The sequence below is a fragment of the Durio zibethinus genome, chromosome 15, assembly GCF_047325235.1.
Source record: "Durio zibethinus cultivar Kanyao isolate XHJ-2024 chromosome 15, ASM4732523v1, whole genome shotgun sequence".
Lineage (NCBI taxonomy): Eukaryota > Viridiplantae > Streptophyta > Magnoliopsida > Malvales > Malvaceae > Durio > Durio zibethinus.
The window spans coordinates 5,855,679-5,873,270 of NC_143176.1; the positions used below are offsets into that span (position 1 = coordinate 5,855,679).

General features: G+C 29.1%; 1 protein-coding gene, 1 long non-coding RNA gene and 1 pseudogene across 3 annotated transcripts; 1 reads left to right on the top strand and 2 right to left on the bottom strand.

Moving 5' to 3' along the window:
* LOC149514585 (uncharacterized) overlaps positions 1-17,592 on the bottom strand; it is an 80,270-nt pseudogene that overhangs the window by 23,791 nt on the left and 38,887 nt on the right.
* Positions 1,150-11,755, top strand: LOC149514586 (disease resistance protein At4g27190-like). The gene is made up of 7 exons (XM_089744482.1): positions 1,150-1,628; positions 1,716-1,806; positions 3,091-3,238; positions 3,334-6,118; positions 6,988-7,506; positions 10,140-10,904; positions 11,303-11,755. Exons 4-7 carry the CDS (start codon positions 3,362-3,364, stop codon positions 11,408-11,410), a joined length of 4,149 nt encoding a protein of 1,382 aa, XP_089600608.1. The 5' UTR covers positions 1,150-1,628; positions 1,716-1,806; positions 3,091-3,238; positions 3,334-3,361; the 3' UTR covers positions 11,411-11,755.
* On the bottom strand, positions 12,714-16,498 carry LOC149514587 (uncharacterized). Of its 2 annotated transcripts, XR_016328119.1 has the most exons (4): positions 16,273-16,498; positions 16,082-16,184; positions 15,209-15,814; positions 12,714-12,997 (listed from the first exon to the last, which is right to left on the bottom strand). It is a non-coding gene; the product is annotated as an uncharacterized LOC149514587 (long non-coding RNA). The 2 variants fall into 2 exon arrangements; XR_016328118.1 differs by having other exon boundaries at positions 16,082-16,457.

The following is a 17,592-nucleotide window of genomic DNA, read 5'->3' on the forward strand; positions in this document are numbered from 1 at the left end:
CAAAGATGATGGGCAAAGTATTTTTTTTACGTATAAAAAATATTAATCAAGTGTCAAGAAATTTAATCATACAATGTGGACAAAATAATGAAATTTGCCAACGAAGCCTTCATAAAAGGTTTAATGAATAGCCAAGCTTGTCTTAGATAAAAGCTTCCCCATTTTTATGGTATTATTATTGTGTGTTTGTTTCATAATAAATTAATATATAATTTTCAAGTGTATAAAAAATATGATTATGCCTTCATTGTATTTTTAAGCTGTTTGTATCATATATCGTTTTAATATGTCTTAATTCTTCACCCAAATTATATTAGTAATTTAATTTCCTTTTTTGGTGTTAATTTAATTTTGTTTTTTATGTGATGAATCATGATAATTAATTATTAATTAGTGAACACCGACAGATATTTTCAAGCCTAGCTCTTTTCCCATTTTAATAGTTTCCTATCACGAATTAAGAATGATCTGGTTTATTAATAGGAAATTCTTTCGATTTAGTTGTGAATTCCGTTTATTAAAGATAAAAGAGGATTAAACAATAGTTCCGTAAATACGGACAATTGTGAAATGTGTTTTAATTAAAAAAATTATTATTTATATTATAATAAAAAATAATTAATTGAAAAAAAATATTTATATTCAAATTAATAAAAAATTAATTTATTTTTATAATATTAATATCCAAAAATGTAATTATTTTATTTTATTTTTCGGATGTACATATTTTATAAAATAATTATACATATATATTAACGAAATATACATATATTATAATTTTAAATAAAGATCATTGAATATTGCGATTATAAAAATATTTTTTAATTTTATTTATTAATATATTATAATTTTTTAACTAATTATTTTTAATATGGAACGAATTAATAAATATTTGTGTTACTCTTCGGAAATTTCCCCCAATAAAAGGACTGATATTTGGGCTATCTTCCATTGCTTAGATAAGAAAGGAAGAATTCCTACCCAAAAAAAAAAGAAAGATAAGAAAGGAAGAATAAAACAAGAAGATCCCGACAAGAAAAGAAGTGATGGGTAATGGCTTTTTCGGTCATATAGCTTTTGTCGGACACTACGAAATTTAATAATGAAATAACAATATTAAAAGATAAAGAAGAAGACTTGCACGAAAATAAGTCTTCCTTTCTCTACATTTTACATACTAATCTTGAAACAAATCCTTTGCCCATAAAACCTTCAAAAAAAAAAAAAAGGGCAAAAACCCATTTCTGCTATCGAAAGTTGAGTGTTCTGTTAATCTCTTTTATTTGAATTTTCCAAGTAGATAAGTGAACATTCTCTTCTCAATTTCCAAGCTTATTGATCATTTCGGTACCAGCCTGATTTCCTTTTTTTTTAGCCAAGAGTTCTAAGGTTGAATTCTACTCTGTTGGCTTTTCCTTCAACTCAAAAAGAGAAAAAAAAAAAAAGAGAGCTACTCTTCAATAATTTCTTTCTCTTTAATTTCCACTTTGTTTGTCATTTTCATCTCAAAAATACAAAAAAAAAAAAAGAAAGAAAGAGAAAAATAATCCAATCTTCAAATTTCTTTTCTTTGTTTTCAATGATCCGTCATAAATAAATCTTCGCAGATTCGGAGGGCACGAAGTAACGTAAATGCAACTTCTCCATTGCTTTCTCTTTGTATAAATAAAGTTTGTTTCTTGCATTTCTTTTGATCTAATTTGCAATTTTTTCAGTGAAGCAGATCAGATCTGAAAAGGATTGGATTTATTTCTCAAGCAAATTTTCTCTTGAAAGCTTCGGATCTCTTACTTCTATCTGGAAGTGGTAAGTTTGGAATACTCTTAACTTTTTTTTCTTTTGTCAATATTAAAAAAAAACAAAAAAAATCGTTTTAGTGGAGTAGAAAGGAGGATGCAGGTAGCCGTTTTGGGGTCTAGGGTCTTTTGATCTTGGGTTTTTGGAGCTTCTCTAGTAGTGACGGGGTAGAGCCGGAGGAGAGGAACGAGGAAACGGTGCCGGTGGTTGTGATAAGTGGTTGAGGGTGGCGTATCTAGTTTTTAAAGTACTGGGTTTGGTTTTAAATTTAGGACTTTCTAGAGTTTTTAGGAAAATATGATCTGATATATGGAAAGGGAGGATCAAGGAGAAGACTTGGGCGAGTTTTGAGAAGAAAAACGGTACTGGCGAGCGGCGTACGATGGTAGCAGCGGATAGTCCGACATCGGAGTTTGCAAAACGATGACCGTGGTGTTAAATGAAGCTAGGTAGTCCAGAGAAGTTGGAAAATGAAACAAATTGATTTTCTTCGGATGAGGACCTTTTTTTTTAAATAATTTCACGGCATAACCACGTGGCAACTGAGCTTAGGCGATAGGCCATGAGGGAATATCAGTTTAGATGTGAGAGTCATCCTACAATTCTTTTTACTTTAATATCATAATTATCCACTCACAATAAAAAAAAAATTATATCATCTAACTTTTTTTATTGCAATCTTACAATCAACCAATTATAAAAAGAAAAAAAAAATGAAAGTTTCACCATTGATAAGTATGGGTTTTACATGATTTTTTATGAATCCTAAAAAAATATTAAATTTTAATTGGTTAATTGTTCTATAATAAGTATAGGTGATATGCTTCCAATAAAAAATTATGTAAGTAGATTTTATCACTTATGTGAGTGTGTACTTTATATAAAATTTTGAGAAAATTTTGATGTGCCTCACACAATATACAATTATGTATTGTGATTGGTTAATTATATACTACAATTATTGTAGGTAATATAATTGTAGATGATATATTCTTGCAGTAACGGCAGCCAACATTTAACCCTAAATGGTTGGATGATCAAAGAAACAACCATTTGTAATGTCGTTGACTAAATCGTTACTTTTCATAGTTCAGTGTCCAAAATAAAAAATCAACTAAAATTGGTTGACCAAACCTATAATTAATCATTTTTAAAATTGTTGCATAATTGTTGTAGTATGATATATTTTTTTGGTTTTTTATCATATCAACACTAATTTTTTTATTTCATATTTCTGAGTAATATTTTCTTATAAATTATCTAAATATATTGTTTTTTAACTCATTTTTTCAGCTTGGTAGAGTGCTGAAGAAAGGCATTTGGTTCTCATACTTTGAATTGTCTTCACCTTACCTTGTTGCGTACTTAAAAAGTGTTACTTGGTAGAAAAGTGAAGAAAAAGCAGTTGGTGGTTACACTTTGGACTATCTCACCTTGCTTGGTATGTTTAGAGAGTTCACCTTCATTATTCTTTAATTTTCTTTATAGTATCATCACCATGATTTATCTCATAGCCAATATTTTTATGCTTGGCAGAAGTTTTTTCAACCTGAGCTTGTCAAGAATGGCTTGTGGGTTTTGTGAGTCTGCTTTTTCTAACTGCGTGGGAACATTGCTCGTGAATTGGGTGGCGAAGCCAGTAGGAGATCAACTTAATTACACTCGCCGTTTTCGTGACAATGTTGAAAAGCTCAAAGAAAGAAAAAAAGAACTAATAATGGCACAGGCTCGGCTGCAACATGAGATTGAGGATGCTGAAAGGCGACATCAAGGAATTGAAGATGATGTCAGAGATTTGCTATCAAAGGCGGACAAAATCCTATCAGATATGGAAACTCTAGAAAAGGAATTGCAGCAAAACAAGAGATGTTTCAATTGGTGTCCTAATTGGAGTTGGCGGTATAGATTAAGTAAGAAAGCAATAAAGAACACTCTTGTTATTTGTGAGCTTCTAGAGAAGATTAACAAATTTGGTCAACCTGGACGAGTGGGCTACTGTTCTGCTATTACAATTCCAACCATAGAATTCCATTCATCTAAGGATTTTATGGTTTCTAAATCTTCAAATATTGCTTTCAACCAGATCGTTGAGGCCCTACAGGATGACAATGTCAGCATGATTGGATTGTGGGGGATGGGAGGGGTGGGCAAGACAACCCTCGTGCGTGAAGTTGGAACTCATGCCCAAAAATTAAATCTGTTTGACAAAGTTGTGATTACTACTGTATCTCAAAAGCCAAACTTTGAAACAATTCAAGATGAAATTGCAAAATACTTAGGTTTCGATATGAAGAATGAAGGAGGAAGAAGATCAGTACAAGAATTATGGTTGAAACTGCAGAAGGAGAAAAAGATTCTAATTATCCTTGATGATGTTTGGGCAGAAATTAACTTAAAGGAGATGATGGGAATTCCAATTGATGAGGATCACAAAGGCTGCAAAATTCTTTTAACAACACGCCGTCTACAAGTATGTGTTACCATGCAATGTCAAAGGAGAATACAACTTGGTTTTTTCGATGACCATGAAGCTGAGATTTTATTTGCCACCAAAGCAGGTCTAAACGACTCTTCTGATGATGCTATTAAAAACGTGGCAACTAAAATTATCAAAAAATGTAAAGGTTTGCCAATAGCTATAGTTACATTGGCAAGTGCTCTGAAAGAAAAAAATCATAATAGGTGGAAAGCAGTATATCGGAGACTCGAAAACCGTAGATTGGGTGACATCGAAGACATTGTTCAACATAATGCTTACCTATGTCTTGAGGTAAGTTTTGATTATCTGAAGGATACGGAGACCAAGATGTGTTTCTTGTTGTGTTCCTTATTTCCTGAAGATTACGAGATTTATGTAGAAGACTTGGTAAGATATGCATGGGGACTAGAGCTGTATAAAGGTGTGGAACCAATTGAAGAAGTGAGGAGCGAAGTGCTTGCAGCGATTGATATCCTTAAGGAATCTTGTTTGTTGCTAAATTGTGGAGAAAGGCATGTTAAAATGCATGACCTGGTTCGTGATGTTGCTTTGTGGATAGCATCATACAAAAAGGAGATTTCCTTTGTGATAAAATCTGAGGTTGTGGAAATGAGGCCAGAGAAAGAAAGTTTTGAGCCTTATGTAGCAATCTCCTTCAGCACTAGTCGGATGGTTGAACTTCCTAAAGGATTGGTATGCCCAAATCTCCAATTTCTTTTACTTGGTGGAAGGGGTAGCATGATAACTTCAAGTGAATTCTTTGAAGGAATGAAAGCAATGAAAGTTTGCGTTTTGCAATATTTTAGTTTAATATCTCCATATGCATTTCAGTTTCAACCGAACCTTAAAACTCTACATTTGGAAGGTTGCAAACTCTTGGACATCCCATTGCTTGGGAAGTTGAAGAAACTTGAGGTTCTTTCATTCAGTCGCTCTCACATCGAAGAATTGCCAGAAGAAATAGGTGATTTGGATAATCTTAAATTGCTGGATTTATCTTTTTGTGGTCAATTACAGAGAATCCCTCCTCATTTAATACGAAGATTGTCCAAATTAGAAGAACTATACTTGCATGGTTGTCAATTATTAAAATGGGCCACTGAGAACACAGTTCAAGAAGAAAGCTTTTCCAGTCTATCAGAGTTGAATTCCTTGTCAAACTTGAAAGTATTATCTTTAGAGGTTTCTTCTGAACATGTTCCAAGAGACTTTGTGTTCTGTAAATTACAAAGGTTTTATTTATGTGTTGGCTTTGGCTTTTCTAATTTTTATCGAAGGAAGATGGACTTTGAGATCTGCCCATTCTCGGGATCTTTAAAAATTGAGGGGTCTGTAATAGAGGCATGCAAGCAGTTATTTGGGGATACAGGATCTCTTAATCTGAAAAATGTGGTGGGTTGCCAAAATTTTGTTCCAAGCTTGGAGTCGGGCCAAGTGGTATTCAGCAAGCTGACTTCTCTGGGTCTTGAGAGTTGCGAGCATATGAAATGTCTCATTGATACTACAAAGCAGCAGGTGCTAACCAATGCAATTCCAATTCTACAAAGTCTTGAAAGGTTGGACGTTACATCTTGTTATGAGATGCAAGTGCTATTTCAGATTGCTGAATTGAGGAGCATACAAGAAGGACCCAGTCATCATGTAAGCTTACAAAGTTTGAAGGCTGTAAATATACACAACTGCAATAAATTGAGATATCTCTTCCCAACGTCTGTTGCTGAAAGTCTTGGACAACTGGAAACACTGGACATATCCTCATGCTTGGAATTGGAAGAAATAATTCTCAAAACGGAAGTGTCAAACATCAATCTCCAAAGTCTAAGCGAAGTACAAGTGGCTGCAGTAAGTTGACATCTCTTTCCTCATTGTCGCATGGTCAAAGTTTGGAGAAATTGACAACACTTTTAAATATAGAGTGGAAAGAAAAAAAAATCGATCAAAATTTAATCCTTTTGAATTGGGAGAAAAACATTCTTTTATACTTAATAAAACCTTTTTTTAAATAATTTTTCTTCTAATCCTTTTTCTTTTTTCTTTTTGTTTATCTTTGGTAACAAACAATAAAAAAAGAAAATTAATCTTCTTTTCTATCATTTGTTTTTGCTTTCCTCACCCTTTTTCCCTCACTTTATTTTTCTTCCAACCATTAAACATAGTGTTAATGTTGTCAACATAATATTTTTTTCTTGATAAATTGGTGATCGAAAAGTTCAAGTCTAAGAGCTACAATATTTAAAAGATGGACTTTGTAACGCTTTGTATAAAACTAACGTAAACCTACTTCTTCACTACTTAAACAGTGATCATTTAAATATCAGTTGGGGAATTTTAAAATAGCCTTTTTTATTTTACTTTCCTCTATAAGTTTTGTGCAATATTATTTTACTTTCATCTACAATATTATAAAACTCAGTTTTTTTCGTGTACGACTTTTTTAAATGTTTTAAGTTCATCTATTATTCCGATCATTGTTAAAAATTTAATAGAACACAACCTTTTAAAATATTTTAAATTCATCTATTATTCCAATCATTGTTAAAAATTTAATGGATGTGCTATGACATGAATTTTAACTTAAAAAGTCAAAGAACACCATCTTACCACATGCACAGTCACATGGACATACATACACATGATTTGGAGATGATCTAGTTTGTCAAATTTTAATCACTGTTTATGGAATTTATGATGAGATAAAAGTGCTATTTCAGATTGCTGAATTGAGGCGCATACAACAAGGACCCAGTCATCATGTAAGCTTACAAAGTTTGAAGGCTGTAATGATATACAACTGCAATAAATTGAGATATCTCTTCCCAACGTCTGTTGCTAAAAGTCTTGGACAACTGGAAACACTATACATAACCGACTGCTTGGAATTGGAAGAAATAATTCCCAAAACGGAAGTGGCAAACATAAATCTCCAAAGTCTAAGGGAAGTAAATGTAAGGGGCTGCAATAACTTGACATCTCTTTCCTCATTGTCCCATGGTCAAATTTTGGAGAAATTGTCAACACTTAGGATTTGGGATTGCTCTCGATTGGAATATACTTTTCCAATCTCAATGGCTGAAGGTCTTCCGCAGTTGAATGAGGTTAGATTGGGAACATTGCCTGAATTAAAAGGAAGGGATGGGAAAGACATTGTACTCACGCTGCCATCTTTACGAGAGTTGTATGTGGATGATTGTCCACAATTGACTCCTTTTATCATTTCGGCTAAAATACAGGTAATCCTATTTATTTGTGGTTTTACACTTTCAACTATACTTTGTAGGAGGAATATAAAGAATGGAAGAATAGATAAGAGAGCTGAAAGAAAAAAAATGGGAACTTAATCCATTTAAATTGGGAGAGAAAATTCTTTTTTTCTTAAATAAAACCTTTTTTATAATTTTTTATCTTTGGAAACAAACACTTAGAAAGTAAAATAATTTGACTACATAGTGTTAATGTCGTTGACTAAATTTATTTTCCTGATAAGTTGGTGACTAAAAAGTTTTCAAGTGCTACAATATTTAAAAGATAGACTTTATATTACTTTGGGTAAAATTAATGTGAATCTACTTCTCCCTACTTAAATAGTGATAATTAAAATCCCAATTGTGGACTTTTAAGATAGCTGTCACTATTAAAATACATCAGGCATCGATAAATTTTGTGCAATATTATTTTACTTTCATCCACAATCTTAAGAAACTCAATTTTTTCATTTACACTTTTTAAAATATTTTAAATTCATCTATTACAACAATCATTATTAAAAAATTAACAGAACAAATCTTTTTTAATGTCACATGGATGTGCATATGACAAGAATTTCAACTTAAAAAGTGAAAAAAAAACCTCACATTTTTATCACGTGCATGTTTACATGGTTATACATACACACAGACAATATTTTGAGATAACAAATTTAGTTAAATTTTATTGATTGATTGTTGAAATTGATGAATTTAAAATATTTTAAAAAAACTCATGAATGAAAATGAAATATTGCACAAAAATCATGGATGTATGGTGTAATTTACTTTAATTTTCATCGACATTTTCTTTGCTAGTTGTCTTTTTCTTTATATTTGAAGTAGGAATTGTCCATTCTAAATATGCTATTACTTTTTGTTTTCAATTTTTAGGAATTTACTATAATTAGTTTATTGAGTTGTTTATATCTATCTCATTTAGTTATTTTAATGTTTTAGGAGATTGAGTTTATAGGAAATATGTAGCTAGGAGATTTCATTTTAAGTTCAATTAATTATTGCATAAAATGCTAAATAGTCATTTCTTCTCATAAAAAAAGCCTTAAATAATTAATATCACAAATTGGTTATTTCTTCTCATAAAAACATAATGTTCGTACTATTTAGCATTATTTATCTACTTTTTTTAATATAAAATAATTAGTTTTGATTTTTGCAAGTATATAATTTTTTATGAAAATATTAATAAAAAAATTATAATTATATTTAAATGTTTCACTTAAAAAGTAAATAAATTATATATAAGAGAAATTTAACATAAAATTAAATTAAATTCATAACTAATAAGATTTAAATTTAAAACATCAAATTTCTGAAAAAAAAATTTTACCACTAAATCAATGTTTTATTATTTAAATCAATAAAAAATAATTTAATAAAAAATTATTAAATTGCATTTGTACTAATGAAATGCATTGAAAAAATGCATTTCATATCTTAATAATGATTTTTTGTCTGATTAACCCATTTATCTTGCTGCATTATTTTTCAAGTCACTCAAATGAAATATCTAAAAATATCTGCGAGATTTTCTAAGTATTCCCTATTGGATTCCGGTTTTCTAAGAATTCCCTATTGCTGGCATAACAGGGGCTACAGAACAATATTACTTTGGTTTTCTAAGGATTCCCTATCCCTGACATGCATATCAGGGAGTCTAGAAATAATAGCATGGTAGCACAGAAATTTGTTATTTCTTCCCATAAAAACACAAATAATTAATACCATAAACTAAAAAACCCTTAATATCACCATTTAGCACTATTGAGAGTAGTGTGAGCTTTATTTGGTCGAAACAAAAAAACCAAGCTGAACTAGGTGATTTGGCTCAGTTTAGTTTAACGCCAAAAACTTTTCAAACCAAACTGAATTAATAATTTAGTTTTGAGTTAAAACTTAAACCAAATAAAATAATTAATTAAAAGTAATAATATTTTTGTAAATATTTTAACGCATATAAGAAAATATATTTCTTTAATCATAATTCTTAGAACAAACTTTATTTCTTAGATATATTGAAAAGCCATATGTAGTATGTACTAGTACTTTGTGTTTTTAAACGTTTCATATGTATTCATTTTTATTCATGATATAGAACTAATCTTTTCAAAACTGTTGTTTTATATTTTAATTAAATTATTTGTCTTTGACTTCAATTAATGAATTGAGAGTATTTCATTTATAATTATCTTTGTTACTAAATTATAGTTAACCAATCACAATTAAGAATTATGTAGCCACCATTTAAAATGTGGCTTCTAAACAATTTTTTGATGGGCCTTGCACAATACTAAATTATGATTAGTTAATTGTACTATAATAATTATAAGAGATATGGTTCTAAATTAAGGATTTTTTTAAATTTTAATTGATTAGAATAAAAAATTTAAGAAATTTATATTTTAAACTTAATTGACATTAGATTTCCTTATATTGGTCGTTTCATTTAATCATGATTTAAATGGACCTTTAAAGCAATATGTTTAATTTAATGAAAAGATTGTTAAAATCAAAATTTTAAATAAAATTTAAAAATAAAGAAAAAATAAGTTTTAGTTATTTTTACATTTTTTGAATTAATAGTTATGATATGATTACAGGTGTTATACTTGGAAGATATGAGAGAAAGGAAGCAATTGTGCAATATGATAGTTCCTGAATTGAGACAAAAATTACCAAACATGGAATATTTAACCATCAGTAATTTTGAAGAGTTATTTGATAGTGGATATAATCTTTCAAGTTTGAGGGAACTAGGATTGATAGATCTACCTGAATTGCGGGTGGCATGGAAAGATCCCATCGAAGTTGTCAACTTTCAAAACCTCACTGAATTGAATGTCTGTAGATGCGGAAGGTTAAGATATATCTTATCACCTACCATCGCTCGGAATTTGCCACAATTGAGCTTTTTATCGATAAATGGGTGTGAGAAATTGGAGCAAATTATTGAAAAGGATGGTCAAACTTCATCACAAGGTCATCATCTCCAACCTATATGCCTCCCTAGTCTGACTGATGTACGCATTTATTCATGTGAAAACTTGAAATGTCTCTTTCCGGTGAGTCTTGCTCATGGCCTTTCAAAACTAAAAATTCTACATGTTGACAACGTCTCCAACTTAGAACAAGTATTTGAACAATCAAGAGATGAGGCAAATGGTAGCGAGGAAAAAGAGATAGTGATACAGCTACCTCAATTGGGCACCTTACATCTTCAAACTGTATCAAACCTTGTGAGCTTCAGCCCTGCGGGTTATCATTTCGTATTCCCATCTTTGCAATCTTTATCTGTAAGAGGTTGTCCCAATATAACCACAAGCTTTAGTGTTGATTCAGAGCAATCTGGGCATGCCAAAACAGAGGTACGCTACGCACCCTAACTCTTAATATGAAAGTATCAAAAGCTGCCCTGCCTTTTGTATAGCTGAACTTGGGTAAACTTATGAACAGAGAGGTTCATTTGTTGTATATTTTTCATGTTTTTATTTCCTCTTTCAGCTTTGTTGATTATGCAATATTAATCTCGTCTGTTCAATGGACCTTGTTATGGATTTCAAATGAAATTTGTCATCCATGTGTTTGTTTTAATTTCTAATGAAATTGAAAATGTAATTGGCTGGCAATATTAATTCCCAGTTCTATGGGGTGGCAAACTTTCTTAGTGGGTTCATTCAATGGTCCTTGTTGCGTTATTGTTTCAATTTACTGAATTATACATGCTTCTTGTTCTTCACATGCCATGCTTTAATTTGTTTTGCAGGCAATCCGAACAATTGATGAAGATATAGAGGAAGAGTCTACTAGAGCTCAACAAACAACATGGCCAATTGGTAGTGATATAAGTCTATATGTGAATTTCAGGAGATGAAGAATGTGAGTTTCAGGAGATGCAAGTGAATGAAGCAGTTGTCAATTTGCTGCAGCATTTCACAAACCTTTCACCCAACTTCATAGACTTGCAGACAAATATTGCGATCATATTAGAATGCAAATTTCTATGAGGGTACAAAGACTGCATTCCTGTTTATTTATGTCTTGTTGTTATCAGCTAAAAGTTTATAGTTTGTTGTCCTTTCCACTAGCAGACTTGAAAACAAGGATCTTTTAAAACAGCAATGCGCACATTTTAATTATCTTTGTGTTTCTGTAAGGAAGTCACTTGAAAATTCATCAATTCTGAATTTCAGTTGAATAGAATTTCTTCCTCCCTCTAGACATTAGACAAATCACATATTATTTTGAGGCACAAGAATTGCTATAAGAATTCCATGCATCTTAATTTCATTCAATTAGATCGATTTTTTTTTTTTTTTTTTATCAAAACAGCTAGTCAAAACTAAGTTTCCCTAGTTGATGTTCTAGAGGTTGCTTTACTTAAAGAAGGGATCTTATTGAGTTAAATACTTACTATAATACAAATAAATAAAATTAACTAAGTTGATGGAAAATGTTGGACTGAACTGGTATGTATATACATGCTCAGCTTAGCAGTCTAAGTCATTTCTTGCAAAAGGAGAATTAATCTTGATATTAGAAGTCAAAACTTAAAATCTCATATACATTTTACTTTTTTTTGTGTAATTTTATCACTTTCTTATATTTTAATGTAATTTTAATCATTTATGGATTAAAATAGGATATTTCATCCAAAATTTATTTTTTTTGTTATATGTTGTTGACGTGAAAAATATTTTTATTTTTATTTTTAAAAAATTTCACACATAATAATATAAATCTGGAAAAAATAAATAGGACAATTTGATTTTTTAGTGAAAAAAAAATTTGAGTTAATAAAATTTGGAAAAATTTTAAATTTATTAAAAAAAACCAAAGTATATGTTTTGAAATTTTATCTTTATTTTAAAAGAGAACAGAACTTGAAATTTTTATATGAGTTTTTCTTCGTGATCATCAGTTTGAGTTATGCTCTCATGTCCCCTTCTTCTGCTTAATTATATTGAAGATAACTTTTAGCATTGTATGTTTAATGGTGCTGTTGGAATCGGAATTTGCTCTCTTTTAATTTGTTTGAGTAATTGTGGAGGAATGCAAGCAACCATTTATGGAGAAAGAGAAAATTAATTAGATCAAAGGATCAAAATAAGATGACTAATAAAGATCCCTTCTTATCATCCGATCAAGTATATGTAATCTTATATTTTCATTCATCATTGATGATTTAATTTTTAAATCAAATTTGATTTTTTTTTTTTATTTTGATTGATCAAATTTTGAGTTTACTTTTCACAATATATATATTTGATTCACCATATTTTTAAACTTACAAGAATTTAAATATAAGTTTAAACATATACTGAGGGCCAATGACTCCAAAGTTCAAACATGAGTCCAGGATTCCTTGAGAACAGCTTAGTCTTGGTATTAGCCAGCTCCTAATTACAGCCAACATCATCAGGATCCAATTGGCTCTGTTTGCAACATCATCAGGGTCATACTGTATTCCATCAAATGGATCAAAAAATGGATCAAAGGAAAAAAACCTGAATTACTAAAGCTGGATCAGAAAAGTGGGGAAAAGAGTCTAGTTGGACAAGTTTTCTCTCCATTGTTAAAGTAATGTTATCATATTTTTATTAAATATTAAATTTTTTATGGTCTTAAATTTGAGTTGACTTCCTTCATTTATTGTTAATTAATTTTAAATTCGATACTTAATATGTTATTAAAACTTAGGTTCTATTATGTTATTATTGTCTATTACTCTTTTTAAATTTGTAGCAAGATCTAATGGTAATCCTTGCTAACTATGTGGCTTGTTTAAATTAGACAGAAAAACATTAGAAAAGAATACTTCCATTAGAAAAGAATGCTACCAGAAATTGTTTAATTAACAAATAATATCTCCACTTTTTTATAAAAATTTGAGATAAATTGTGAAATCGTAGATTGATATTGACATTTAAGAAAAACTTGACACTCTGGTAGTACTTTCTACTACTTTTCTTTTTTTTTTTTTTTATTACATCAAAAGGACAAAAGCTTTAATACAAATAAAAGAAAAAAAAAAAAAGACTTAATTCGAAATCAGATCTCTCAAGGGCCTATAGGCACTATACCAAAGGTTTAGGGATAATTTCTATCACTTTTCATGTACTTTTAATATTTACAAACTCTCTAAAGAGAATTTAACAAGTTGTTTGAAACGATTGATGAGAATCATGACCGTGTAGTTTTAATACTCTACTTATTTCTTGAGTAAAGTTAATCATTTGACTGATTATTTAGTTAGTAAATAATTTCGAATGCATAAACCCATTCAAAAATTTTTTATTTCAGAAGAATTTTAACTTAATTTTTTAAATATATTATTAGAGATGTAAATAAACTAAGCAAATTTTGTTATATTTGTAATCTGTTTGCTTAACATTACCAAAAAAATGAAATATTATCGACAAAAATTTTAATTTTTATCCATAATATTTCATGTTTTGTCTATAATAATATTACCGATAAATTTATCAATAAAAGTTTCGTTAGTATAATGAAGTCGATAATATAATTTCATTAATAATTTAAAGATAAAATTTTTTTATTTACAGACAAAATTTTCAGTTGGTAATTATTTTAATAATTTTTTTCAGTTTTGAAAAAAAAAAAACTTCATCAATAATAGTTAAAATTTCATATGAAATATATATTTTTTAATCATATATAATTCTACTTTGCTTACAAATTCTCTCATTTTATTCTAGTTTTTTTTTTAATTTATTTTTTAAGTAATTACATGAATATTAAAATATACATAAATAGAAAAGATAAATAAATAAAACAATCATTTCCATTTATAAAAGAAAGAGCATAATAATATTTTTCAATCTGAAGTACCATTTTCTTGCAGTCTACCAGAACCAATACTCACCGGTTTAAGTTCTTACATATAGTTATTACTAAAGCAAATACTTCAACAAGTGACTAAAATGAGTATATAACAAGATTGACTAGAAGGACTTGTTGGAGTTGAAGCAAATTTGGAAGCTTTCTTAAAATAATATTAAAGTAAACTCACATGAAATGAACTAAAAAATCATAATTTTTGGATGGATACAAGATATATTGCAAAACCATCTTAAGCAAACAAAACGCCAAGATAAATGATAGCCTTGGAAACAAAACAAAATGATTGCAACCAGAATTTGCACTAATTTTCTAAAATTCATCTTGGACAAGCACTATATTAGCACTAATGCCAAGCAAATTGTCACATAACACCAAGTGTTTAGGATAAGGAATTCTTCCTTTCACATTCCTTGAAGATTTACTCATTTATGTGTAGGTAGATATTGTTGAAGAACATTTATAAAACTGATTTTTACTTACAATTAGGAGATGGATTCAAACCTTAATCGTTAATGGAACTAAAAAGCACAAGTCAAAAGAAAACCTCACTTGTATTAGAAAATTAAAACTAATTGCTTCCAGCCAAAAGCAATTTATAAACTAAGGTACAACAAAAAGTTCATGACAGTTAAGCAAAAACTCAATATAAATTCACTCTTAAAATGATTAAGTTTCCACAAAGATTTAATCTTTAAACTTCTTTACAGTTAAGCATGTGCAAGTATGTTCATGGATGATGACACTAACAACAATAATAACAATATAAGAGACCACAAAAGAGAGCTATAAAAACCTCAGACACTATTACCTTTTGACACCTACTTCTTGTCAGTTGCTCAAGCTTGGACCTTGGTCCCTTAGAAGCCATTAGTTAATAGATGAATTGCAAGACAAGTGAAGAGAAAGAACCAATAGATGAATTAGTTAAATACTAGAAATAAAAGTTAAATTCAATAAAAAGTATAGACAACAAAAACACCAACTCACATTTGACAATGGTTCATAAAATTGTAAAAGGGCTTATCGCTAACACTAAATGATGTTAAATTTATTAATTCAAATAGCCATGACCTTAATTAGAAACAGAACAAAAGATTCTCAACTCATTTATTACAAACAAACCTCAATAAAGACATAGTAAATTTAAATATGTTATTTATTGGCTTATAATAAGCAAGAATTTTCATTTCCTTTGTACCATACTATATCTCAAATAAGATGATTTGGTATTTCAACAAATTGAATCGACTTTCTAATTGGCTCTAGCTCATCACAAATCAAAGTTTAAAATTGCATAGAAAATATACTTGATGGAAAATTTAAAAAGCTAAAACGAATTTCATCTTTACCTTTACATCAAAACCTAGGAAAAAACATCAAAGTTCTGTCCGATTTGTTGAAAATTGGAAGGAGACTGCAAAAATAAAATACAAAATTGAAACATGGCGGACATTCTAAAGAAAGCATGATTCATCACACATAGTATCAAAGAAATTAGAGATTTCATTTTCCCAAAAATTTTACTTTTCTTTAAATTGTTCAGCTAATCAATAAACGCAGTCATTGTTACTTTCGACAAATTCAAACATGTCTCTTTGATTCTTCCTTTTTTTCAATTTAAATGCCATACAAAAACTCATATTATTAACAAAAATTTTAAAAAATAAATAAATAATTTCACCTGAAGCTTCTATGGACAGATATTGCTCGAGAACGGCAACAAACAGGCTGCCACGAGCAAAGTAAGCCGCGGCTGTCAACCCATTATGCCCATCTCTGATCACCTATGCATCTCATTTCTTCTCCTTTAGTGCTGTGTGGCTCTAAAAAAGATTAAAAGAAGCATCTGTTTAAAAATATATATAGTTTCACCTGAAGCTTCCTCGATTACTGGTTTTTGATATGTTCTCAGTCACAAATGATGTTGTAGCGGTGAACAGTGGAGGAAAAAGGCCGTCAGAGGAGGAATTGAGGATAGAGAAGAAGGATGATGGTCTAGTGGAGGGGGTGGTAAAAGAGAACTGTGAGTGAGGGCGATAAATGTTTAAGAGAAGAGTTAGGGATTTTATTCCTAAATGAAAATCACTAACGAAATACCGACAAAAATTTCGTCGGTATTTCAAAAATCGATTTAAAAAATTCAAAATATAAAATTTTATTTATTAATTTAAAAATTCTTTTACACCTAAATTATTAATCGACGGAATTTTTTCATTAATATTCCATTAGTAAAATGTGTCTACATTGTTATCTATATAATTTTTCATTCATAAAGTATGGTGCCAAAAATTTTTTGGCAAAAATTATTTTGTTTGTATTTTTTTTTAATAATCCAACGATAATTCAATGGTAATAAATTGATAATTTCACTTTTCAACTTCGTTGATAATTCATCAGTATTCTATTTGTAATTACTTACGAAAAAATTCATTGATAAAATTTTATCGGGAATAAGTATATTTTTTATAATGTAATTAATGAACCATGAAATATTTTTTATGATCATTTGTTAAATTTAATAAACGAATAAAAATTGAGCATGTTTATAAACTGTTCGTAGAATATTATGTTAATTTTTACAAATAAATCGAATATAAACAAATTTTGTTTGTTTGTAATATGTTCATTTAATTAAAAAACCTTAAAATGTTGTTTACAATTGTTTGTTAAATTAATAAACAAATATAATTCGAACATATTTATGAATAATTAATCAAACATTATGTTTATTTATCTTATAATATTATATATATTTATTATTAAATTAAATAATCTAATATGAAATTACAATATTGATAATTTATTGCGAAGAATATACCTTATAATAATTGAAGGTATTACAACCCACATCTTTTAAGGTGTTAGATATATTTAATAATTTAAAATATGAAAATAATAAAAAAAAGATACAAAATTAACACGAGTTAAAATTTTTATAAAATTCATATATGGGTTTAACAAAAACTACAAAAAATATTTTTTCATAATTTTCATGTTGATATGAAATGTAATATCTAATTTATGATCCACAAACATTTAGTTTAGTAGTCAAAAAGGCTTGAGTAGATATCAAAAGCTTGATTTTGAATCAAGTCCCCTCTTTTTCTTACTTTTATTAGAATTTTACCCTCATGATGTATTAAAAAAAATTTAATTTTTGTGTAAAATATAATACTAATACATGAAATATTT

Excerpts from the sequence above, each read along its gene's own strand:
- LOC149514586 (XM_089744482.1), top strand. The coding sequence starts at position 3,362 with ATGGCTTGTGGGTTTTGTGAGTCTGCTTTTTCTAACTGCGTGGGAACA. Across the intron at positions 6,119-6,987 it reads GCGAAGTACAAGTGGCTGCA|ATTGCTGAATTGAGGCGCAT; the intron begins GTAAGTTGACAT and ends GTGCTATTTCAG. Across the intron at positions 10,905-11,302 it reads CTGGGCATGCCAAAACAGAG|GCAATCCGAACAATTGATGA; the intron begins GTACGCTACGCA and ends TTTGTTTTGCAG.